The sequence below is a fragment of the Protopterus annectens genome, chromosome 10.part0, assembly GCF_019279795.1.
Source record: "Protopterus annectens isolate FY-2018-M chromosome 10.part0, PAN1.0, whole genome shotgun sequence".
NCBI classification, from domain to species: Eukaryota; Metazoa; Chordata; order Ceratodontiformes; family Protopteridae; genus Protopterus; species Protopterus annectens.
The window spans coordinates 1,685,030,889-1,685,058,745 of NC_056744.1; the positions used below are offsets into that span (position 1 = coordinate 1,685,030,889).

Consider the following 27,857-nt stretch of genomic DNA (forward strand, 5'->3'; position numbering starts at 1 on the left):
ATCTTTGCTGGAGTGGGCTTCCCAGGTAAGTAAATCTCCTGTCTACAACTTCAGGCTTAACATAATTACAGTATGTGTAATGAGGCGTCATTCTTAGCAGTAGTGCTTTTACCTATGAGGAAAGGGTACTGGCACTTGTGACAATCTGGAACAACCGCAGTCACAAGGCAATCCATCACTAGTGTTTTGATGCGACTGTTATCTCCCTCAGGTGGCTGTGTTCCCCACCCTATCTCTACTGAAAATTAAGCAGTGCACATCCAACTTGATTATATTGGAATAATTTAATGCAAGCACCTCACCCATTACTGGAACCAGTGACACCCCCCTTTGCCTATAGAACCTGCTGCAACTGTGTAGGCTACTAGCCATGATTCTGTTATGCCCAGATGCAGTGCTAGGTGTTGTTTCCTGCTTGCTAAACAAAGGTCAGCCTTTTTTGACATCTCTCATCATTTGAGTTACATTCGCAGTCTGTCAACCAGACTCTGATATTTTCGGGAGAACTACTGAAGCACAGATGAGAGCCTGAAGCATTTATCTCTCCTGCATTCAATATGTGATCCATAAGCCGTGGTGGTACAGCGGTAGCGTTGTTGCCTCACAGCAAGAGGTTCTCCTGTTCAATTCTCAGCTGGAGTGCCTTCTGTGTGGAGTCTGCATGTCCTCCCCACAGTCAAGTGGCCTTCGAAAGACATGCGTGAATGGGCGTGCCTTCGCTGAAGGTTGGGTGTTGGTCTGGCAACTCGCCACCATAAAAATCAACTGCCAATCATTAGCGGACCGGAGTTCCACTGTGGCGACCCCTAACCGGGAAAAGCCGTAAAGACAAACAAACAGACAGTTCAATGTATACAGGGAAGATATCTTTTATCTGTGTATCTATCTATCTATCTGTCTATCTATCTATCTATCTATCTATCTATCTATCTATCTATCTATCTATTTCTTTATTTGACCAGGTAAATGGGCTGGTCCACTGTCCATTTTCATGAAAAAAACAAGCTGCTTTGGTAGCTGAATGATTAGAACAGCATGACCAATGATCTGGAGGATCCAGGTTTGAGTCTTACTTGAAGCACACACTTTGTTGTTGTGCTCCTAGACGTTCACTACGTCCTGTGCTTCTAAATGCTTCTCATTCACATGGCATTTTAATTGCATTCTGACTCTGGGAATTTAGCTGATGCCGTCTGTCCTTTCTATTTCTTTTACTGATTATATTATGGGTATTGAGCTGGGGAAGGAAGATGCTCCTGCACTTAATTCTGTATCTGTGTTTTGCAGTGAACCTTGTTTATGGGTTAAAAAATGGTTTACAGACTAGCTCTCTTATCTGGCAGAAAATAAATTATTCATAAATAAATATATCAGAAATGGGATGTATACCTCCTTTTTTCTCACTCAGTTGATGGAACTTGGTAGATAAAATAAATGAAAATAGATAAAGGAGGGGAAAATTCATCAGTAAAGGGAGATTAAATATAAAAAGAAAGTATGGTTTGGGGATAAAAATGGAGTTTATCTGTATTTATATATATATATATATATATATATATATATATATATATATATATATATATATATATATATATATATATATGTGTATGGGTTACTTTCATTTGTTCGACAGTTCATTTCACTGTGAGTGAAATCAGCAGGACCAAATCACTGAAACTTCATTTCACTGATAACTCATTTCACTGACACTCATTTCGTCGACAGTTATATATGGCTTGTTCCCCACTGTAGAGCGATCCTGGAGTTAGAATATATAGTAAGGGGCTGTGGTGGGCACAGCTCCCCACAATGGGGGGTGTGGGGGCAAAGCCCCCCCCACATATAATAATCATTATACACTATATAGATGTATATTGACAAGTGCAATGAACAACTGTTTACAGAAAACAATATAGATCTGATTAACTAAATGTATGCAGCTGTTATGAGGGGGAGCACCAGAAAGGCTGTTTGAATACCTGGCTGTGTACAAAAGGGCATGGTAAAACAAACTAAAAAAAAAGTTATTATTCCTTATACAAAGAGGTGTCGTAAAACGAAACAAAACGTTATTATGCCTTATACAGGTAGAGCTCGCATAAACTGCCAATGAGCAGTTGTACAGACCTCATCTTTCTAAGGATATGGACAGTTTGAAGGTAATTTAGCACACCATGAGAAAATGGTGCATGGTCTACACCATATGTCACACACAGAGAGCCTCCACAAACTTTAATAAATGTAAAAAAATATATATATATTTTTTTTCTTAAAAGAGGTATAAAAACATTTCAAGCACCACAGAAGTGGTAATAGAGTACACGTGGTTGCCATATTAAAAACAAAATAAAAGATGTTACAGAACAAGAGGACACAATCTGAACTCACGCACAGCTCAGAGGAGTAAGAGGAAGGACTGTTTCACACAAAAGATGATGAATGATTTGTACAGTCTAACTGAAAATTTGCACTATTAAAAGAGTAAATGAGTTTAAAAATGTGAGTCGGGCATAAATGAGGTCTTTGATGTGATCAGAAATGTAAAGTAAGCTCTTATACACTATATAGATGTATACTGACAAGTGCAGTGAACAACTATTTACAGAAAACAATATAGATCTAACCCCCCCATTGTGGGGGGCTGTGCCCCCACACCCCCTTACTATATATTCTAACTCCAGGATCACTCTACAGTGGGGAACAAGCCATATATAACTGTCGATGAAATGAGATATCAGTGAAATCAAGTTTCAGTCATGTTGGTTTATCTAAACAGATATGCCTGTTGATGAAATGAGATGTCAGTGAAATCAAGTTTCAGTCATGTTGGTTTATCTAAACAGATATGCCAGTCTAGAGATTAGGTGGGCCAAAACTATCTTTTTTCTGGTGCTTTAGTCTATGTTTCTATAGCTGAACCATGTGTAAAGCAAAAAGACAGTCTGCAAGTAGATTTGCTTGTAGGACTTTCTTCTTTATGAATTATCTAATTAATGTGGCAGTCCCTCCTTTGTGCCCCGAAGGATGCAGGCTGCATGTTTTAGATAATCTCTAGTATGGAGTTGGCCTCTATTCTATCAAAACAGCTAATTCCACCTTTTCTAGTAGGAGAAAATGCATTGCTTATCACAGGAAGCAGATAGTTTTCCTTAGTTTTAACATTCTTTTCTTGTTTTTTGAGAGAAAAAAAGGCCTGTAAACCAAAAATAACTTTGTATGTAAGCATATACTGATATTTTATTAGTAGTAAGCAGTAGAATGCATCTGGAGTATTGAGTTTAGTGTACATTGTCATTTTTTATATAAATATGAAAGTAAATATTTAAGTTGGGATTCATAAACAAATAGCATAATGTGTTAATTGAATTTGTGTTTTGTGGTGATGTACAGGGTGGCCCAAATCAGAGGCTCATTGTGCTGCCTGGTGAAATGCTGCAGCCAGCATTGTATGCAAATGAACATATAATGATATGGAAATGAGTAGCATTATGGTAATAAGACCAATTAGAAATGCAAATGAGAATGAACAACATGATGGAGTGATTCAGAAATGTATAAAACTTGCTCAACATAGTGCATTAGTTTGCAAATTTGTATGCCATCATTTCTTGGTGAACAGAGACTGACCCTATCATGTGACCTATGTAACCTTGACCCTATGACTGACATCACTGGCTACTCCTCCTGCTGGGCCTTCATGTTCTGAGGTCTGTGCGTGCAGAGGTCACATTTGAGGTCCCTTGTTTGTGGCCCTACATGTGAAGCCCCACGCTGTTGTAGCAGCCAAGTTGAGGCTTTTGTATAGGAGCCGACGTGCGGGAGGCCTGAGGCGGAGGGTCCCGCACCAAGAATACTGCAACATGGAAGAGAAGGACATCTATAGTTATGGTAAGATTTTACACAACTGTTCTTTCTTTGATCTAACTGCAGATGCATGAAATTCTGTTTGTAATCATTCCACCATAGTCTTTCTTTTTGTGTAGGCGAGTGTTCTCTTTATTAGTATAGGGGCTATTGGTTTTACCAAACATGTTATTAACTTTGCTTGAAACATGGGTATTTCCCACATATTCTTTTGGCCATGCTGCATTAAGAAAGGATATGCCTCCCTCTCCCTGCAGTCATAATGAGCATTTGCCCTTCCTAATGTGGTTCATCTTTATTCCCGTAGTGGGTATATCCTTCCAAAGCTCATATTCGGGCAGCTCCGTTTCCATCATTTTACAGCTTCATATCCTTTCAAGGTTTGCTTAAAGTTAGTAATAAAAAAACTGCAGTGATGACAGTCTATAATATATCTCATTCTTGGTATGCAAAGTTTGCCAAAAAGTCTTTGTATATACTGCCTGTCACAGTCTTCCATTTGTCATATGAATTCCTCCTCACTATTTTGTTATTAGGGCATTATTTTTGTCTGTCACCAAACTCTATCTAAATTGCGGAAATGGATATGGAGTTTTCCCTGACACTTTGTTCTGGGTCATTGGAACCCCACCCCCACCCCAAGCTTGTACCTCTATACCAAACAGACATTTTTGTTGGTTCCTCCCCTTCCATTGTAACCCTTTGTGCTTCTTCCATATCAGTAAATATCTTGGCACCTATAAGGAACAGTGCTTAAAAAGCTGGGTATACAACCATTAATTTTTGATGTTTTATTGCAGGTTTGAATTTATTTCTTTACCTGTGTGTTTCCCCATTGAAATCCTGATTGACTTTCATCCCCACCGTATAGCTTCTTCCTTGACTGCCATTAGCAATACTCCTTTACTTCAACTCAAATGTGGCAAAATGATCAATCGTCTGTCTTGTCTTTTACCGTTTGCTCCCTGCACTAGGAGGAACAGCTGATGGGTCTGTTTGATTGCGCTGAAAAGCCTGCCCTTATAACCCTACATGCCTAGCAGTTACAAGCCCAACCTCATCAGGTCTCTTCCCTCTTATCTTCTGCAGTATGCCTGCTAAACAAAGATTTTTCCTTTGTATCCTATCTTCAGCTTCCAGTTTGTTTAACTCCTATTGTACCTGTGGGCTTGCCTTAAGTCCTTTGGTAGCTCTGTGAATGAATCGTAAGTGCTATGGAAGGGTTTGTTCAACAAGAGGGAAGGGACCTGATGAGGTTGGTCTCGTAACTGCTAGGCATGTTCACTTCCATAACCCAAATCAGCACTTGTCCAAATCTCCTAGACAGCACTATTATTGTCCAAATCTCTTAGACAGCACTATTATAATACAGCATAAGACCCTCGATTATCCACAAGACAGGTGAAATTTACTTTTCCAAGCATGTCCAGAGGTCAGCTTCAGGTGTACTGTCCAGTTCAGCTGGTGGAATTGGGCATCCTGAGGCAATATCACAACTGCATCATGTATACAGACAACCCTCTCCTCTTACCTCTAGACACAAACACTTGTGAGAGATGCAAATACACAGCCAGACTGGAGGCTAAGCGCCCTCAACCCATGACTGTAACAGACAGTCAAGAGGAAGAGAGAGACACTAGCCACCACCAGTCACACATGGATCTACAAAATGAGCACCGGCAAAACATACACATAAATACATAAAAACATATTCGGAGGCACTAGGTACAAATCTGAAAAAAGAAACAGTGCCCTCCAAAGCAGACAAGCAAGCACCCTGCACCTCCAAACACAAGCCAGAAAACACATAACTTGCCTCAGCAGTGTGCCTCATGACAGTCCCTAAGGCAAAACACCATACCCAAAACGCTAGTAATAGGAGACTCTCTATTGTAAGGCACACAGATGTTCCACTCACCAGGCTGAACGAGAAGGTTACTGTCAGCTGCCTGTCTGGTGCTAGGATCCGCCACATAACACAGGCACTTTGGTCACTCCAGAACAAGTACAAGTATGATGGTGTCATTGTACATGTTGGTGTGAATGATCTAAGACGTACCTCCCTGGACTACATGAAAAGAGACATTGAGGAGCTCTCTGATCATGTAGCCCAAGCTGGTATTACCCTGACCTTGAGTAGCATACTACCTTCACCTAGAATGATACCACAATACAAAGACAAAATGATCAATTTCAACAACTGGCCAAGTTTCTGGTGTAATTCTAAGGGGATCCAGTGTCTGTCTGCGTGGGATGACAATGATAGACAAGCCTCGCTGTTTTGCCAGAGATGGTTTGCACCGGTCACCCCTAGGCTTTCAAATACTGGCCAAGGCTCTTGCCGTCCCCATAGTGCCTTTTTTAGGCAAGGCTCAAAGGACAAACCAACCACCATAACCAGCACAGGTAACCAAAAACTAAGGGTAATGCTACTCAACGCCAGAAGTCTCAACCTCAAAATGCATGCACTCGAGGCACTCCTCAGTATGGAGAAAATCGATGTTTGTGCAGTGACGGAAACCTGGTTTAAGGCTCCAGAGAGCACCCCAGCACTACCAGGTTATAATTCAAATTATACCTTTCGGCCTCAGTTACCAGATTGCAGTACAAAGGGCGGAGGTGTATCCATATTCATCAAGGATACCCACATCTCCAGGTTAGTGGCACAGCATGATGCCCCAGCGACCATCCATGCGCAACTATCAGCAGGCAAAACCACATTTCAAGTTGTAGCCTGTTATAGATTGCCCACCATGTCCCAAGATGCTCACTCAGCATTCCTTGAGGCATTGTAAAATATAAAGGTCCTACCCAACACCATCATTTTGGGTGATTTCAACTACCCTGGTATAGACTGGGCGAACTACTAAAGTTCTAACTCCTATGCCCAGCGGTTCATAGAATTTATAAATTCAAATGCCCTTGAACAACTGGTATGTTCTCCCACTAGAGGGGACAACATGTTGGATTTAGTCATCACAAATATGGGCGCTCAGTGTACCGCACCCGTGATCACTCCCTCTCTGGTCAGATCAGACCACAAACTGATAACCCTATACATCCTCACCCCTCCACCTCCCCCAGTCAAAGAAACCATCGCAAAAAACCTTTCCAAAGCAAACTTCAAACTACTTGCGTCAGAAGTGGAAGGCTTCACCATCCCCCTGCAGAAGGATAATGATATCCAGGATGCAGAATCCTACACCAAGGCACTTTATATACATCTTCAGGATTGCATGGACCGTGCTATCCCAAATAAAACCAAGACTCCTTCCTCAAGCAAGAAGAAATCAGTCTGGTGGACCCCGGCCTTAAGCAAACTATACAATAAAAGGAGGAGACTTATACAAAAAAGGCCAAATCTCAAGTAGAAAAATCTTCCCTGATCAGCTTTAGTAAGAAATTGAGGGCCCTCATCAAGTCAACTAAAGCCAATTTCAAAAAGAAAGTTGCCAAGGATAACCATAAGGCTTTCTATGGTTACGTCAAAAACCTAAATGGGAACGCTCAGGTCTGTTCTGAGCTAGTACAAAATGGAACAAAATACACTGACCCCACTGACATTGCCAACATCTTGGCTGACAGGTTCAGTGCAAATCCCCCACCACCACCACCTACAGGGCCTATTACTATTCCAGGGGATTGTGTAACTCCAATTATTACTGATACATTGGTAATAAGGCTCTAGCTAAAGCTAAAAACACTGCCTCCATGGGACCAGATGGTGTTCCGGGCTGTCTCATACGTGAGCTCCAAAATGAATTAACCCCGCATCTGAATACCCTGTTCAGTCTCAGCCTCTCGACAGGATATGTGGCCATAGAATGGCGCACAGCAATGGTGGTTCCGCTGCACAAAGGTGGGCCTGCAACTGACCCTGGGAACTACCAACTAATAAGCCTGACCAGTCTGATCTGTAAGGCAATGGAGCGAATCATTATGGAACTCGTAAATGGAGAGATTGGGAACCTCCAAACACTTGACCCCACACAGTTCGGCTTCGTCAAGGGCAGATCGTGTCTCCTGAACCTGGTGGACTTCTTTGACTTCTTTGAGACAGTTACTCAGGCTATAGATAAGGGAAAAAAGGTACACTCTGCTTACCTTGACCTTGCTAAACTAAACTCACCAACCTGGGCATAAACCCTTACATCACAAGATGGATCGCAAACTGGCTCTCAGACAGATCCCACAAAGTAAGAATAGCGGGATCTATGTCCGAATCCAGACCAGTAACGAGTGGTGTGCCTCAGGGCTCTGTCCTGGGGCCCCTCCTGTTTGGCATATACTTCTCAGAAGTACAGACAAGCACTGATGGGCTGTGGCTGACCACGTTTGTGGACGACTGCAAACTGGGTGCTATAATAGAGTCTCCGGCCGACATGGATGTTGTCCAGAAGGGCCTTAACGAGACTGATGCATGATGTCAAAGCCATCGTCTCAAGCTAAATGCTAAAAAATGCGTAGTAATCCCCTTTGGAAAACACAGAGTACCAGCGAACTACCACATAGGAGGTAACCCCTTGAAATCTGAAGTAGTAATAAGGGATCTAGGGACCCAAGTAGATAGTCAGCTTTCCTTTGATAACCATGTTGTCAAGGTGGTTAGAAAATCCTTCTATGTGACCCATCTGATCACAAAAGGGTTTGCATCAAGATCTAAGGATGTAGTGGTGCCCCTCTACTCTTCCCTCATCAGACCCATTATTGAGTACAATGCACCAATTGGAATGTACCTGGCTAGGCATCTCCAGCAGCTGGAGAGACTACAGACGTACCTCACTAAGAGGATTACTGGCCTCAAACAGTTACCCTATGCAGCACGATTGAAAAAACTAAGGCTTTTCTCTGTTGCATACCGCCTTCTCAGAGGCGATCTCTGTCTAACATACAGAGCCATGTCCAACCCATGTCCTTCTTAGCAAAACCAAATCCACTTGAGCTACACGCTCTAGGGATATAAACCTCAGCACAACAATGAATAGAAGATGCTGGAGGGGCGTCGAGCTGGCACCTCTGCATTTCCCAAAAATCTACTGCCAATCATTAGCGGACTGGAGTTCCGCTGTGGCAACCCCTTACCGGGAAAAAGCCGAAAGACAAGAACAACTCGCATAAAGCTATAGAAATGTAGTCGCATCTGTTGCATGCAGGGCTCAGGTACATTTGTAGTTTAAGCTTATCAGTCCTCTCTGTTTTCTCTACATTTATGCCTGTGCAATATTGCTTACGTTAAGCCTTGTGCAAGGGGAATGGTCAAAATTGGGAATAAAAATGTCTGAGACATCTGCTGTTTCTTTTCTTAACAGATTACTTCTTTTATACATTTTGTAGCCCATACACTCCATGAGCGTCATTTACTGCTGTGGTTTTAGAGAACACCGGAAATTTCACTTTTGCTTACATTATTTCTTGCACTTTCCTTGCCTTGCATATATGAGTGTTTTATAAAAGCTGTGTTGACTGCACCACAGCTTTGATGTACTTGTGTTATTGGGGTGGTTGGAGACTATGTGGGGAGGAGGGTTAGTGCTGTGTTTATTGCCTAGTGGCTGCCTGTGTTGGTTATTTGAACCTTTTTCACAATGGCATTTTCCTTAGACTGTAGCTGTGTTAAGGCATCCCTTGGAAAGTTTTAACAAACTAGAGATCATTTGCAGAATTGTGCGTAGCTTTCAAAGGAAAAGTCTCTGTTTCAGTGCATACAGAGCTCCAGAACTTTACGGTGTAAATGAGACAGAATTTTAGCAACGTTGTCAAAATTTGGGGATTTTCCCCTTTACCTCTTTTCTTCTTGATGCACTCTTATTGGGGGGTGGGGGGGGTGGCACATGACAATAACACAGAAAGCAAGTTAAGAAAACGTGTGGTGCAGTTGTGGACTACCCTGGCTTTGGTGTCCTCTGCTGTGCATTTTTCTTTTTAATAACCAGAGAGCAAAAAATGCAATATCCACCGCCAGAACAAAAGTCCATCAATGCTGCTCCGACACAATAAAGGCTGTCCAATTACCCAAAATACAAACTGTCTGTGTTACTCCAAACACGACAACTGAATGTTGAAAAATGGAATAAATATTTGTCTTACATAGATACAAAATAAAAAATAATAAAAACGAACAATGTTAGAAAAGTAACTGATATAGCACTTTCATCTCCATACAGAAAAGTAAGACAATAAATATTTATTCCATTTTTCAACATTCAGTTGTCGTGTTTGGAGTAACACAGACAGTTCGTATTTTGGGTAATTGGACAGCCTTTATTGTGTCGGAACAGCGTTGATGGACTATTTTTCTTTTTAATGATTCCCCCAACAACTTCACCATGTAGCCACTGTACCACCCTCTGCCATCGTCACACACACATTCTGCCTTTTCCCAACAGATTAATCTTTCAGTGATCATACATAGTTGGAGGTGACAGCTGAATAACGTGAATATAATAGTTAGCTGTTGGGAGGTGACAACTGAACAAGGTGAATATAATCGTTAGCTGTTGGGAGGTTAATAGCTGAACAACGTGGATATAATCGTTAGCTGTTTGGAGGTTATCATTGTTTCCATTGCTTCACAGCCTGTTCATGTGCATCAGGCATGCATTGTATGCAGGTATGGAGACCCTCTGTGTTTTATGACCCCAGTACATCCTATTGTATACTGCCTTTGTAGACAAGCCAAATAGACCAGTTTAAAGAATAAAACTGTATGCGATGTACTAAATTAAAGACTGCAATATCTTGGGCAATTCCTGTTACAACAATGGCAAAAATAATCTCCATGTTAGTATGATAAATGAGCAGGGATGAGGTTGCACTGTCCTCCTTGTTAGGTGATGCAAAAGGGATCATGTTCAGAAACATTTTAGATAGAATTACATATTTTTTTTTTTTTTTTTTTTTTTAATAGTTGAGATGCATGTCGGAACATGCGCTGACTCCTGCAGTATCAGTCTTGTGCGGTTTCCTTCTGGAAGAGTGATATTCTCATTATATTTGTGTCACTAACCCCGCTGCATATTCTGATGTGAAAGTCTGTAAATGATCGTAAATGCTGGAGCATACTGGGGTGTTGCATACTTAGAAGCTTGGCGAATGACATGAAATTTAAGCCTCCTTTGTCGATGCAGTTGTGGATGGGACTTCTTGGCCTCTATAAAACATTTGATAAACTTGAGCTGTTTCTATAGCTGTTTGTTGTTTTTTGCTGAAGATGCAAAAGCAGGTACTTTGGTCCAATTTTTGTGCCCCTTTGTGGGTGAGGGTTGGTGAAACACCAACTGATTTACAGTTTGATCTGAAAAACAGTGCAGCACATCACTGGGCCTAGAGTTGTCGGATATGATGTGGTAATGCAATGCATCTATTATTGCCATTGGGTGCTGTGGGTTATAAAATGGCAGCATACCAGGATCAAAATATTTGGTAGTTAACTCTTGCCACAGAGCAAGTATGGCAAAAAAATTTTCTTGTATGAGCCTGAAATAACCGCAGTATTAATAACTCTAGTATTGTTACTAACTATGAATTTAGTTATAGTTATATCACTATGTTTAACAGAGAAAGTGCATCCATTAGAAATATCTTATATAAAAACTGGGGGTTACTACAACTTGATAAAAGTCTAGTGTTGAAATTTAGTGATTATCCAAAAATTATATTCAGGAAAGGAAGAAATTTAAAGAACATGTTAGAATCAAGTAAACTAATGGACTTTAACAACAGAACGGGCATGTCCATTTGTGGGTGTTGCAGCATGTGTAAACTCATGCTGGCAGGTGAAAAATTGTTGATTGACAACATAAAATACAGTATAAGACATAAATTAAAATGTAACTCAAAATCGGTTGTTTATGTAGCTCTGTGCACGTTATGCAAAGTGTTCTACATAGGAAAAACCGAACGATGTTTAAGAGACAGAGTGTATGAACACTCTAATGCAATAATAAATGGAAAAACAGAAAACGTCCTTGCTAAGCACATTATTGCTCACCCAGGACATAATTTCAAATTTGCAGCTATTGACCAGATTCAAAAGGATTTAAGAGGAGGTCCCCAAAATCTGCTATTAGAAGACAGGGAGCTTTCATGGCAGATTAGAACAAATGCCTTTTACAAACCAGGCTTAAATGAACATTGCAATATTCTTTGTCTACTTAAACTTAAAAGTCTAGATAGATAGAAGTTCTTACTAGCTCTTGCTATTTAGTTGAGTCATTTACTTTTCCCATCACAGTAGTTTAGAATACGTTTTTACATTCTTATAGGCATGTCAGACGAAGTAAAACTGCTTATATGCTAACACAATTTCATATCCGATTAAATAACACACACAGTAAAGTGTATCTATTTAAGGCAAACATATGAAGTATATACAAAAATGGACATCCATTTATATAAAATGATATGTAGTTAGGACGATATTTTAGTGGTTGGTTAGTAGTTATATACATATATATTTTTCAGCATTTACTTACTCATGTATATATATTTTTTACCAAGTTCTATGCTTTATATATATATATATATATATATATATATATATATATATATATATATATATATATATTTATTATATTTTAATGATGTATATCAATATAATTCAGCATGAACTAATGTTGCTACATATATATATGTTTTATGAAATGTGTATATACCTTTAAACTTGCATCAGGTTGTGAGTATAAAATGGTACATTTTTTAATTGTGAGCTATCTGAGGAAGTTACCTCACGGAGGTGATGAAAAGCGCTTAATAAAACAAGTCAGTTTTACCGTTCATCTTGAGTGTTGCCTGAAGACATTTTTTTGGATTTAAAAAATGTTCTTTCTTTGGGTGAGACCATATCTCTCAACTGATTATCGCAGAATGTTGAGATTTTTGCTTTTCATGTTTTTAGTGTATTCCTCATACAATTTGTGGTTTTCTGACAACTGGGATGATGTGAGGATTTAAGTCACTAATAGGTGCTGATCATGGTAACAATGATAAAATTTAGCTAGGCTTATAAGGGTCCTCAGGCCATTAGCCTAGTATCTTTCTATGATCCTAAATAATGACATAGGTTTGATTTTCAGACTTAACACAAATCGTGTTACTCTAGCAACTTTTTAAGTTTCTAAGAACAATATTTTTAAATCTGTCCCTATTTTTAGGCCTTTGTTCCCCCATTTTGTTGGACTTTGTAGAGATTTCTTTCTCTAAGAGGTTGAGAGAGATGGTCCTGACCAAATATCCACCTGAAAATGTGCAGAGTGTAATCTCCCTTCAGCCATGTTCACAGTAATAAAGGAGTGCAGTTCTTTGAAAGGGCATTTCCTTCTACAGCTTACTTAACGCACACCATCTTTCTTATTGCTGAACTTATTCCAGATGAATCATTCCTGTGTGGCTTGTCAGTTTGGTACTGAATGTGACCTCCATTACCCATCAACACACTCCTGTCATACAGAAAAGAACTCCACGTACAGCTTCAGTGGCAAATGATTTCAATTCCTTTGTGAATTAGAAGGAAGACTTTTAGAAGTGGACTAGATAACCTTCAAGTGAGATGATAAACCTACCTGTAAATATTTATGGAACTCTTGCAAGAATTATTATAGTAGCTGAAGAGAACTTTGGAAAAGTAATTTAATTTGATTTGTGACACAAACATTTAATTTTGGTCTCTCCTCTTATTAATGAATCATTTGCGTTATACCCATTTGAAGTTTTTTGTCCAGCTCCCCTCTGAGCTTCAGTCATGTAGTCCTGGGTTTGATTCTCCTGATTCCATTTGCCTCATGCCTCTCAACCCAGTGACATTGAAAATAGGAGCATATTCCCGTGAAAAGTAGGGACATCAAGCTAAAAATCTGGACATATAATTATTGAGGGCTCAGTGTCTGTTATTCTAAAAGTGTATTTATTCTGGTTTAAGCACTTGGGCTTGAGGCCAGTTATTTTATATTAAGATGGTTCGTGTTCTGCACTCTTGTGGGAGGAGAGGCTGGACTCTGTCCTTCTGAGCTGGGAATTTCTGGTTAAAGGCTTATAGTGCCTGCATATTTGAACTGATTCTTACTGAAATTGGTACACTTTGTTTGCTGTAGCATAGACTAGATCCAGGCCTGCTGAATCTAGCTTTGTTTGTATAACTTGAGCACTAATCCCGGCATTCTTTAAAGTATTCAGTTGTATTTATTGCTGCTGGTAGTAACTTGATTAAAGTGTAGCTATCATTTCTAAGTCTTTTGGATTAAGCACTTGGGCTTCAGACCAGTTGTTTTACATTAGGAAGGTTTGGGAACTGCTGATTGAAAGCTCCGTGTCTGTTATTCTAAAAGTGTATTAGTTCTGGTTTAAGCACTTGGGCTTCAGGCCAGTTATTTTACATTAAGAAGGATTGCGGTCTGCACTCTTGTGGGAGGAGAGGCTGGACTCTGCCCTTCTGAGCAGGGAATTTCTGGTTAAAGGCTTATAGTGCCTGCATATTCTAACTGTTTCTTACTGAAATTGGTACACCTTGTTTGCTGTAGCATAGACTAGATCCAGGCCGGCTAAATCTAGCTTTGTTTGTATGCTTGTTGTTTGTTTATTTCCCTGAAACGCTAATTCCACCTAAAACACGGTCTTTTAGCACTTCTGTGGATCCCTAGTGATATCTGCATTGCTTATTGTACTTATTTCCTTGTTTCACTTGAAAGAAAGTTACTGTTTGTCGTTTTTGCATTTAAGTTACCTGTAACACATTGCATTTAAGTTACTTGGCACTTGCTCGCTAAAGCAGTTATATAAGTCATCTCTAAAAAATTAAAAGCACTGCACCCTCACAAACTCCCCTTGAGTACCTTGTTCCCCATTGGCCCTTTTTTTCAATTATAAAGGAATTCCCAATACTATTCTAGCATGCCCAAAGGTCAGTTGTCAATCTCCTCCCCGGTCCAGCTGGTGAATCTGGGAATCTTGAGGCAATGTTACAACTGCCTCATGTACACAGACAACCCTCTCCTCCTCCTCCCAACAAATTCCAACACATGTGAGAGATGCAGCCATATAGCCAAACTGGAGGCTAAGCTCTCTCAACTCAGTACTGGCATAACCAGTCAGGAGGAGAAGGAAACAACACTCACTACAATTCCAGTCTCACATAGACCTACCGCGACAACAAACCAAGCACATAAACACACAAAAACATACTCGGAGGCTCTAAATAAAAATCTGCCTAAGCAGCAGAGACCTCCAAAGCAGATACCCAAGCAACCGCTACCCCAAAACAAAACACGTGCAACACATAGCTCACAAAGCCAGTGTGCTGAACAGTCACAGCCCTTAAGGCTAAACAACACACCTGATACACTTGTAATAGGTGACTCTATCGTCAGGCACACTGACGTCCCTCTCACCAGGCTGAACAAGGAGAAGGTCATGGTGAGCTGCCTGTCGGGCGCTAGGATCCGCCACATAACACAAGCACTCAGGTCACTCCAAGGCAAGTACAAATATGACTCAGTCATTGTCCATGCTGGTGTGAATGACCTGAGACGTACCTCCCTAGACTACATGAAAAGAGACATAGAAGAGCTCTCTGAGCATGTAGCCCAGGCCGGTATGACCCTGACCTTGAGTAGCATCTTACCCACTCCAAGAATGATGCAACAATATGAAGACAAGATGATCAATTTCAACAATTGGCTTAAGTGTTGGTGTCATTCAAAGGGGATCCAATGCCTGTCAGCCTGGGATGACATACTCGACAAGCCACGATGCTTCGCTAGGGATGGCTTGCACCTGTCACCCCTGGGCTTTCGGATATTGGCAAAGGCTCTTGCTACCCCCCATAAGTGCCTTTTTTAGGCAAGGCTCAAAAGACAAACCCACCTCCATAGGTATCACAAGGGATAAGAAACTAAGAGTAATGCTACTCAACGCAAGAAGTCTAAACCTCAAGATGCACACACTCGAAACTCTCCTTAGCATGGAGAACATCAATATCTGTGCAGTAACAGAAACCTGGTTCAAGGCTCCCGAGAGCACCCCAGCACAACCAGGTTATACCTCATACCATGCTTTTCGGCCCCAAAACTTGGACCGAACCACAAAAGGAGGGGGAGTATCAATGTTCGTCAAAGATACCCACACCTCCAGGTTGGTGGCACAGCACGGAGCATCAGAGACTGTCCATGTGCAACTAACTGTGGGTAAAACTGCCTTCCAGTTTATAGCCTGCTACAGACCACCCTCCCAAACACAGGAACCCCACTCGGCCTTCCTGAGAATACTGGAAAATATGAAGGTCTCTCCAAACACCATTATATTGGGTGACTTCAACTACCCAAACATAGACTGGGAGCATTATTCTAGCTCCAACACCCTAGCCCAAGGTTCCTAGAATTTATAAACTCAAATGCTATGGAACAACTTGTTACCACTCCCACAAGAGGGGAAAATATACTGGACCTGATCATCACCAACATGGGGACACTATGCTCCAGAAGTGTATCCCTCACTGGTAAGATCAGACCATAAACTAATCTCACTGGATATTCACATCCCGACCCCACCCCCTGCCCAGAAAACCACAGTGAAAAACTTCTCTAAAGCACATTTCACATGCCTCAAAACCGAGGCGAAATCCTTCAAAGCCCCCGGGCCTGTAGAAAATACCGCCCAGACCGCAGAATCCTTTATAAACGCATTCTATGAACGCATTCAGGAATGCATGGATCATGCAATCCCAAATAAAACCAAGACCCAATCCTCTAAAGGCAGACGTCCTGTCTGGTGGACCCCAGCCATAAACAAACTATACAATAGAAGGAGGAAGCTACTACATGATGGAGCAAAATCCCAAAAAGGGAAGGCATCTCTGATCAGTATTAGTAAAACACTACGGGCACTCATAAAATCGTCTAAGGCCAGCGTAAATTGCACAGGACACTAAGGATATTCACAAGGCTTTCTTTAGTTATGTCAGGAACCTGGGTGGGAATTCCCAAATATGCTCAGAATTAGTCGAAAATGACAAAAAATACACAGAACCCACAGACATTGCCAACATCCTAGCTGACAGGTTCAGTGCAAACTCCCCCCCCCACCAAAAGGGATAATATCTATCCCAGCAGAGTGTTGCCCCCCTGACATCCCAGATGCTCAGGTAAGAGCTGCCCTCTCCAAAGCAAAAAAAACAGCATCAATGGGACCAGATGGTGTCCCGGGCTGCATCCTACATGAACTCCAAGAAGAACTAAACCCAAACATAAAACTACTGTTCAATCTTGGCCTTACTACAGGATATGTACCCAAAGAGTGGCGTACAGCAACAGTGGTCCCTCTCCACAAAGGTGGTGCCTCAACGGATCCTGGAAACTATCGCCCCATAAGCCTGACTGCAAAGCTATGGAAAGGATCATCATGGACTTCATAAATAAAGATATTGGGGACCTACAGACACTGGATCCTACCCAGTTTGGCTTTGTTAAGGGCAGATCCTGCCTCTTAAACCTGGTCGATTTTCTTTGAAACAGTCACCAAGGCCATTGACGAGGGGAAGGTGGTCCACACAGCCTACCTGGACCTTGCAAAAGCCTTCGATACAATAACCAAACAGCAGGTGCAAATCCAAAACGAATAAACCAAAAAGGATGAAGAATCGGGAAACAATTCTTGTGCAAGAACCAGGAATTTATTTGTAGAGATACTCGAACCACCAGATTAAAACCAAACACAGATAATCCACTCCACATTAACGTTATTCAAAAAAATATGTTTTCGTCACAAAGCTGGACTTCATCAGATGATCACATTACCACCAACCATTCCCTTTTGTAAAGCATTCAATAAAATCATTATTCAATTATTGTATTTAATTAAATTAAAATGTTTTCTTTAAAACCATTTTTCTATAAAATATGCCTTTGAATTCATATTTTATATTTCCTGTTCTTTCTATACTATGTTACAGTTAACATAGTTAAAATAACAATTAATATGTTACACTTATAATGTCTTAAAAAGTTGTAACAGTTTAAAAATCTTTTTAAAAAAATATATAAATCTATTTGAGTGAATCATTGTGAATACAGGTATTCAATGCCATCTAGTGGCCATTTCATTTATTACAACCATTAAATACATACAAGGCTCAAAAGTTCCTTAAAGTATAGCTGTAAGTGGCCAGTTATTCTAAACTTTCCTTGTTTCTAACTCATGTTCATATGTCCCCTCCTTTAACAAACCCCAACATAAAAAAGAAACCACTTTTGATAGTATTAATAGGGTTACAAAACTGTATGACCAAGTTTAAATACATAAAAATCTATGTTAAAATTGCTTATTAAAATCAATTATAATTTAGCTGCTCTTAGTTTCAGAATAGGTAATATGCTAGTATATTCATTTAATCTGGGTGGGTTATATGCTTCTAACGTCATTTGCCACCACAATTCTCGATATTCTAGCCTTTCTTCCCAGGGTCCCCCTCTTATATCCTTTTCTGTATGCGCTAATATAGAGAAAATAAAACTAGATTGAACACATTCCTTACTATGCTTATACAAAGCATTAGTTTCCTTACAATTCTTTATGTTATTAAGGTGCTCATAAATTCTCCTTTTTAGTTTCCTTTCGGTTTTCCCTATGTAGAAAGATTGGCATTTTTTACAAGTTGCTAAATAAACTAGACCTGTGGAGTCACAATTATAAAAATGCTTATCATTCACAATAGTCTTTCTTCTACTGCTAATATCAATGGTGTTACTATTAGATATATTGGCACATTGGGCACATCTTCCACATTTATAAGTGCCTTTTCTCCTTCTATCCTGTGGATCTAAAGAATTTTTATTTTCTAAAAGATTTCTTATACTTAAGGAATTTTTATATACAATCTTCACCAAACTATTGCCCCCCAAATCTATTTCCGTTAGGTCCATGAATCTATCCCATTCTTTGTTAAAAATCCTTTTTATTTTACTATTAATGGTGTTGATACAATACCCCACTCAGGCATTATAGATAAGCTCACCAGCTTAAATATAAACCCCTATGTCACTAGATGGGTTGCAAACTGGCTCAAGGACAGAACCCACATGGTTAGAATTGCTGGAGCCATGTCAGACTCCAAACCAGTTACAAGTGGTGTCCCACAAGGCTCAGTCCTGGGACCTCTCTTGTTCGGTATATATTTCTCGGCGGTGCAGGCCAACACGGAAGGACTGTGGCTGACCAAGTTCGCAGATGACTGCAAACTGAGCGCCATAATCAACTCTCCAGCCGACACAAGCATCCTCCAAAAAGGCCTCATAGAAACAGACAACTGGTACCAGAGCCATGGCCTCAAGCTAAGTGCCAAAAAGTGTATAGTCATCCCCTTTGGCAAAAACAAAGTGCCCACAAATTACCACATAGGTGGTAATTCATTAAGTACAGAAGAAGTCATTAGGGACCTGGGGACCCAAGTTGATAGCAATCTCTCATTTGACAACCACGTGGCCAAAGTGGTTAGAAAAACATTTTATATAGCCCACCTAATCATGAAGGGATTCACATCTAGATCAGGGGAGGTCATCGTGCCTCTACTCATCCCTCATCAGGCCCATAATTGAGTACAAGGCCCCTTTTGGGATGTACCTTACCAGACACCTGCATCAACTGGAAAGACTCCAAAAGTACCTCACCAAGAGGATCAAAGGGCTCAAACAGATGCCATATGCTGCCCGGTTAAAGAAACTCCAGCTCTACTCAGTGGCATACCGCCTGCTCAGAGGCGATCTGTGACTGACATATAAAGCCATGTCCAATCCGGAATTAATGGACATGCTGCACCTCAGAAAATCCAAATACCATCGAGCTACGCGCTCGAGAGACTCGAACCTCAGCACTGAAATAAATAGGACATGCTGGAGGGACAGATTCATAACCCAGAGGCTCCCTTCACTCTGGAATAAAATCCCAGTCCAGGTTAGGCAGAGTCCCACATTGACTCTCTTCAAGAGAAATCTTGATGAGTGGATGGGAGATCGCAGGTTTACCCCGGCTATCACTTCTGTGTCACTGTTAGACAGAGACACAGTATACTAACCTCAAAAAAAGGCATAGCAAAATTAATTTAAAATGGGTGGCAAAAGCCAAACACACTCTGGCTAGGCTTATAAATGCCCTAGGGCAGATAGCCTAGTATGAACCTATGAACCTATAAAAGTTGAGTACCAAATAGCATGTAAATCTTCCTGCTTCCAGTAGGAATATGGGATATTACTGAGAAATGCATGTTAAAAAAAGTGACAAAAATGATGAAAAAATACACACATTATCAAATAAACAATGTGAAATCTTAATTGTATTGCAAACTTCTATTGCACAATGTCATTTTCCCTTCTGAAAAAAGAGGGATGTAAGATACGTGCCCTCTTTCTGTTAATTGGTGCCACTAGTACGTTGGTCATGCATTGCGGTTTTCTGTACACTGGACATTGCAGATGGTGCCACTAGTACGTTGGTCATGCGTTGCGGTTTTCTGTACACTGGACATTGCAGAAGCAGCCAGTAATAAGACTGATGAAGGAAGTGATTCAAAATGCTGATTTAGAGGAGCCTGTAATAGAAAGTGCAGAGGGAACAGATTAATGCAGCGTTGAACAAAGAGAGAGGAAGCTGAACAAAGACTGTTCCTATCTGCAGCACCCATGCAAATTGAACACGAGCAAAGATGAACAGGCTAAAGGAAAACTGACAGTATCTCGGACGAAAGAAATTTATTTTAATGAGCTACCCTTTTTCAGGAATGAGTTTGAAGGGGAAGAAACAACGTGTCTTAAATGGCTACCGATGAAGGTAAAACTACACTGTCTGACCTCTATGCAAGTCTCGTCAGTTTTAAGAATGGCCATTAGGATGTCGTTAGGACCAGAGAGAACAGAGCAAGAGTGGTGGAAGAGTTGAACGAACAAGTCTTCATATCTACACTTTGAAGAAAACGATTGGCTTTACTGGCTAACTCGAAAAAAAAAGTAGTACTGATTCACAAGGTCAAAATAGGTGCCACCACCTCTGACAGCAGACTTTTCACTAGTGGTGTTCCCCAGGGATCTGTCCTAGGACCCCTGTTGTTTTGGCATCTACTTCTCAGAGGTCCAGGCAAAGACAAAAGGCCTGTGGCTGACCAAGTTTGTGGATGAATGTAAATTGGGTGCTGTCATTGACTCCCCAAATTATGTTAACATACTTCGAGTGTTTCATAGCAACAAATGACTGGTGCCAAAGTCATGGTCTTAAGTTAAATGCACAAAAATGTATTCTCATACCATTCTGCAAAAATATGGTCCCTACTGATTACCACATTAACGGCAACCCCTTAAGCAACACAACCTGTGGTGAGAGACCTTGGTACACAAGTTGACAGTCTCACATTTGACCATCATGTAGAGGCAGTGGTCAGAAAAGCCTGTTACTTTGTTCATCTCATAAGTGAAGGGATTTCATCCAGAAAAAAGGAAGTTATTACCACTCTGTACTCCTCCCTCATTAGGCCAATAATCGAGTACAACACCCCGTTTGGTATAGGTTCATAGGTTTATACTAGGCTATCTGCCCTAGGGCATTTATAAGCCTAGCCAGAGTTGTGTGACTTTCACCACCCCTTAGGTTGAAGAATACTATACCCATTAGTTTGCCGTGCCTCTGTCCAGCAGTGATACAGAGATGATCCCCGGGGTAAACCTACGATCTCCCATCCACTGGTCAAGATTCCTCTTGAACAGAGCCAGCGAGGTGCTCTGTCTCACATGGACCGGGATTCTGTTCCACAGCATAGGGAGTCTCTGGGTGATGAATCTGTCCCTCCAGCACGTCCTATTTATATCCGTGTTGAGGTTTAAGTCTCTTGCTCTTGTAGCTCTGGTGGATTTGGATTTTTTGAGGTGGAGCATGTCCATTAATTCCGGGTTGGACATGGCCTTGTATGTCAGGCACAGGTCACCTCTGAGCAGACGGTATGCGACTGAATAGAGCTGGAGTTTCTTCAGTCGGGCAGCATATGGCATATTTTTGAGCCTTTATCCTTTTGGTGAGGAACTTTTGGGGTCTTTCCAATTGCTGCAGGTGTTGGGTAAGATACATTCGAATGGGGCATTGTACTCAATCATTGGTCTGATAAGTGAAGAGTACAGGGGAACAATGACCTCCCTTGATCTGGATGTGAATCCTTCATAATCAGGTGGGCAATGTAGAAGGTCCTCCTAACCACTTTGGCAATGTGCGTGTCAAAAGAAAGGTTACTGTCAACTTGGGTCCCCAGGTCCCTGATAACCTCTTCTGTGCTTAATGGATTGCCACCTATGTGGTAACTTGGGGTTACCTTGTTTTTACCAAAGGGTATGACTATACATTTTTTGGCGTTTAGCTTAAGGCCATGGCTCTGGCACCAGTTATCCGTTTCTATGAGACCTCTCTGAAGGATATCTGTGTCTGATGGATTTTCAACTATGGCGCCCAGTTTGCAGTCGTCTGCAAACTTTGTCAGCCACAATCCTCCTATGTTTGCCTGCACTTCTGAAAAGTAGATGCCGAACAAGAGGGGGCCCAGGACCGAGCCCTGTGGGACACTGCTTGTGACCGGCTTGGAGTCTGACATGGCACCAGCAACTCTAACCCTGTGGGTTCTGTCCTTGAGCCAGTTTGCAACCCATCTTGTGACATATGGGTTTACATTTAAGTTGGCGAGCTTTTCTATGATACCCGAGTGGGGTATTGTGTCGAAAGCTTTTGTAAGGTCAAGGTAGGCTGTGTGAACTGCCTTACCCTCATCAATGGCCTTGGTGACTGTTTCAAAAAAGTTGACCAAGTTCAAGAGGCATGATCTGCCCTTGACAAAGCCGAATTGGGTAGGATCCAATGTCTGTAGGTCCCCTATGTCTTTATTTATGAGTTCCATTATGATCCTCTCCATAGCTTTGCAGACCAGGCTTGTTAAGCTTATGGGGCGGTAATTACCAGGGTCCATAGAAGCACCGCCTTTGTGGAGTGGGACCACAGTTGCCGTACGCCACTCTTTGGGTACGTATCCTGTGGTAAGGCTAAGATTAAACAGCAGCCTTATGTGTGGGTTTAGTTCCTCATTGAGTTCGTGTAGCACACAGCCGGGGACACCATCCGATCCCATTGATGCTGTGTTTTTAGCTTTAGAGAGAGCAGCTCTCACCTGGTCATTTGAGATGATTGGGAGGCTACACTCTGCTGGGATAGATATTTCTCCTTTTGGGGAGGAGGGAGGGGAAAAATTTTCACTGAACCTGTCTGCCAGTATGTTTGCAATGTCTGTGGGTTCAGTGATTTTTGTATCATTTTGGACTAATTCTGAGCATATCTGTGAGTTTCCACCCAGATTTCTAACATAGCTAAAGAAGGCCTTATGATTGTCTTTTGAGTCCTTGGCGATTTTTCTCTCAAAGTTGGCCTTGGATGATTTTATGAGTGATCGTAGTTTTTTACTAGTATTGATCAGAGATGTCTTCCCTTTTAGGGATTTTACTATCTTGTAGTAGCTTTCTCCTCTTGTTGTAAAGTTTGTTTATGGCTGGGGTCCACCAGATCGGGCGCTTGCCTTTGGTGGAAAGGGTCTTGATTTTATTTGGGATTGCTTGATCCATGCAATCCTGGAGGTGCTCGTAGAAAGCATTTGTAAGGGATTCAGCAGCGTGGGTTGTGGTTTCCAATGGCTCAGGGGCCTTGAAGGATACCACACCAGTCTTAAGAAGTGTGAAGTTGGCTTTTGAGAAGTTCTTCACTGTGGTTTTTTTTGTGGGGGGTGGGGGGGGGATGTGGATCTCCAGTGAGATTAGTTTATGGTCTGATCTCACCAATGAGGGATATACTTCCGGTGTGGAGCATTTTGTCCCCATGTTTGTGATGATCAGGTCTAGTATATTTTCACCTCTTGTGGGAATGGTGACAAGTTGTTCCATAGCATTTGAGTTTATGAACTCCAGGAACCTTTGGGCTAGGGTATTGGGGCTTGAGTAATGTTCCCAGTCTATGTTTGGGTAGTTGAAGTCACCCAATATGATGGTGTTTGGAGAGACATTTATACTCTCCAGTGTCTTCAGGAAAGCTGTGTGGGGTTCCTGAGTTTGAGAGGATGGCCTGTAACATGCTACAATCTGTAGAGCAGTAAAAATGAAGGATGAAAAAAATGCTCTTTTTAAACACAGTTTAGTGTGTACGGCTTTTAACAAATTTTTGTTTTCTATATTAGAGGTTTGTTATAAAGACATGAGGGAAGGTGATTTCAAAAATTTTTTGTTACAAAGGGAAACCCAGTGGCAGATTAAATTAAAGTCAGATTATCCACCTGGATTAAATGAGTCAATAAATGTAAAATGTTTTCTTAAACATCAAAAACTAAAGGTTGATAAAAGCAATGATTTGATACGTCTTCATATCACATAATAATGTGTTGTTTTTAAATGTTTTTTCAAAATGTCTTTTTAAATGCAGTGAATTTTTAATTGAATCATGAGTTTCAATTATGTTGTAGTGATTAGTGATGTATTTAAGGCACAATTTTGTGAACAATTTTATTCTGATGAAGTCTACGGACGAAAGCGGAAAATAAAAGTGTGTTACGCTATTTCCTTGGTGTTATTTCAGCTGATGTTTGCCTTTCTGGATTTTCTTGGTTTTGGTTTTGGTACTTTGGTCTTTTTATTGGTTTTGTGTGTACCATGGCTGAAGCGGCTGAAGATCCACTCCTTAATTTGAGCATTTATCCCACACCATCAGCGGAGACTACCAGTTTGAGTACTTTACTTATTAGTGCACTAACGGACATTAAGGGTTCGTTACAAATTCTTATTTCGAAGGCTAATGCTAAAGAATCTAGTATGAAAGCATCCAGTCCTGTCGGATCGTTTCAGGAACTAGACACTGTCATCTGCTTGGATAATCCACCCATGGTTGTAAAGAATGTTACTGCTGTAAAGAATCCGGGTATGAATGAACAACGCATCATTGGTCGGGCGACATTAAGTCATTTTTTCGACCGTGCGGATAACCCGTTTGGAACATTTGGTCGGCAAGAAGGAACAACAAAGAAAACACCATGGCATCGTGATTTTTCAGAGAAGCGAGAACAGTTTTCTAAACTGTTACAAAGGTACAATTCCATTCATTTAGAGAATTATTACTTCTTACGTTGTTTGGAGTTACAAATGGTTCCGAAGGGGTTGCGTTTTTTCAAATGCCCCAACGGAGTACAATCCAGCGACCCTTTTTTTAAGATTCTAACCGGCTTCTTTAATGAAGCAGGTCTAAGTTTCTTAAAATTGCTTGTGGATAACAACGAAAAAAAGTTAGAATTGTTGAAGGATGAAATTGTTATTTTGGAATCGTTTTTTAAAGAACAGTTTGATGAAAATGGTTTCACCGAATTTTTCAATAACATTTTGCAGGACTTAGAACAATCTTCTAATGACAATATTAATAGAAAGCATAACAAATTGTTGCGTGATATCCAAGCTTATGAGACTGATTCTGTGTTTTCCAACTTTGGTCCGTTTAACAAAATTAATAGGGCTTATAATGTGAGCCGTCAGACTGGTGTTCAGATAAATGCTACTGCGGCTAGGAAAGCACAAGTTGGAAACAACAATAAATGGTCGGGTCACACTGTTAAGAGTTCCTCGGTTCTTAATTTCACTCCTGAACCTGGTTCTCTTACTGGTGATAGACATATTCAGGGTAATAAAATACCTGGTAATTGTGGTGGAAGTGTATCTCTTGGTAAGGAGGCTGGTCCTATATTGGAGACTGATAGTAACAATTGTGTGAGTGTTACCGACAGTAATGTGGGCACTAAATCAAAGAATGTTTCTAACCAGAGTACTGTATCAGGTCATTCTGGGGTTTCTTCTAATTTTTCCAACAAAAAACATCAGGCATCATCAAAAACTGTTTTAACTAGGAGTCGGACTTTTTTGAATTCCCATTCGTCGGGGGACGAAACCTAGAACATGCATCTTGTCATTTTAGTGTCATCAATTTGACTGACTATGTATTTTCTCCTGACGAAATGAATGTTTTGTACCACACTCAAGGGCTGACTATGTTAAGACTGTTGTTGATGTCAAAAAGTATGTGAAAAAACTCAATTTACATTATTTGTTACATGATGTGCCTACAACTAAACAGGTATTTATTAAGCCATCTAACTTTTGTCCTAAATTACATCATACTTTAAATATTTTTGAAGAAATTTGTTTACAAGACATTGGTTTGTTGTTGAAAAATATGCACAAAATTGATCACAACCTTACACATTCTGAATTTACAGCTTTGAAAAAATTAAAGGCTATGAGTAATAAAGTAAGGTTTATGAAAAGTGATAAGGGCAATAACATAGTTATCATGACAAAAGACTCGTATACAGAGGGGGTTTTAAAACTGTTGAACAACACAGATGAATATGAGATCATTTCACTTTTTGAAATACACAAGCGACAACGTTCTATATATTCATATTTATATGAAGCCCTCATGGAGGGTGACATTAGTTGTGAATTGTATGAATTTTGTGTCATTGATCAACCACGTATTGGGGTATTTTTTGGAATCCCCAAATCTCATAAATCCTTTGTGAATCCCCCTTTCAGACCAATTGTCTCTTCGCCCCATTCAATTACTGAAGGATTGGCCCTAGTTATTGATGCCTTATTGGGACCCACTATTATTCACGAAATGTCTTTTTTACGTGATTCTTGGCATTTTTTAACAAAATTGAATTCTTTTCTTTCTACATTTAGTTTTGATCCTAAACAGCATTCAATGCTAACTGTGGATGTGGTGTCATTGTACACCTGCATCCCTCAAGATCTAGGCATTGAAGCAGTACAGAATTTTTTGACTAATTATTATTCTGGTTTTTCTCAAAGAACTATTTCTTTAATATGTAGGTTTTTAGAGATTATTTTAGAAAATAATTTTTTTCTTTTTGAACAGACTTACTACAGGCAGAGAAGAGGAGCAGCTATGGGGTCTTCAGCTGCTCCTGCATATGCCAATGTAGTAATGGCAATGTGGGAACGTCAATTTATGCCATTTCTGGTGGATAAATATCACATTTTATTTCATTGTCGCTTCATTGACGATTTGTTTTTTATCATAGATGAAAGTGATGTGTGTATCGATCTGTTCCTTACTGATATTAATTCTTTTTCAACTTATATTAAGTTTGTTATTGGTGGTAAAGGAATAACTGTTGATTTTTTAGATGTTAATTTAAGGTGGGATGATGAAGACAAGAGAATACATAGTACCATTCATAGAAAAAAGACTTTCAACAATGGATACCTCCATTATAAAAGTGGGCATCCAACACATGTTATTTCCAATATTCCCAAAGGGCAGTTCATCAGAGCTAGCCGCATGACATCAAAGGAATCTGACGTTTTGCAAGAATTTGGTTTCATTATTTCCTTATTTCTTAATAGAGGTTTTCCTAAACTAGATCTTATGTACATAGCTAATGATATTTATAATAGACGTACCAGTCATTTTTTACCATTATTAAGTTTGTCCATGGAGAAAACCAATATTATGGTTATTAATTCTGGTAATAGTTCAACTAGTAGTATGGTTTGTACACTGGGAATGAATTCTGACAGTAAGCATATTAAAAATATAATAACAAAAAATTGGAGAATTATCAAAGGCAATGCTGATATGTATGGTGTTTTAGGTGAAAAACCATTGTTTGTCCAAAGGAATGATAATAATTTAAAGAAAATTTTAGAACAACACAATGGTAATAAACTTAGTGTTAACACAACAAAGAAGGGAATGTACCGTTGTCACGATTGTAACATGTGCAGGTACATATCGGTTGGTCCCTATATTTCAGTTTTGACTTCAGAAAGAATCCTTTCTGTTCCTGGTTATGTAAATTGTCGTACCTCGGGTATAGTGTATATAGCACTTTGTTCGTCATGTACCGCATTTTATGTGGGTATGACGACAAGGGAGCT

General features: G+C 40.3%; 1 protein-coding gene across 1 annotated transcript in view; it reads left to right on the forward strand.

Moving 5' to 3' along the window:
- LOC122814417 overlaps window positions 1–27,857 on the forward strand; it is a 274,040-nt gene that overhangs the window by 101,074 nt on the left and 145,109 nt on the right. Inside the window, 2 exon segments of the mRNA XM_044087000.1 lie at window positions 24,428–25,728; window positions 26,087–27,790. Of these exon segments, the coding sequence (XP_043942935.1) occupies window positions 24,428–25,728; window positions 26,087–27,790 (3,005 nt within the window).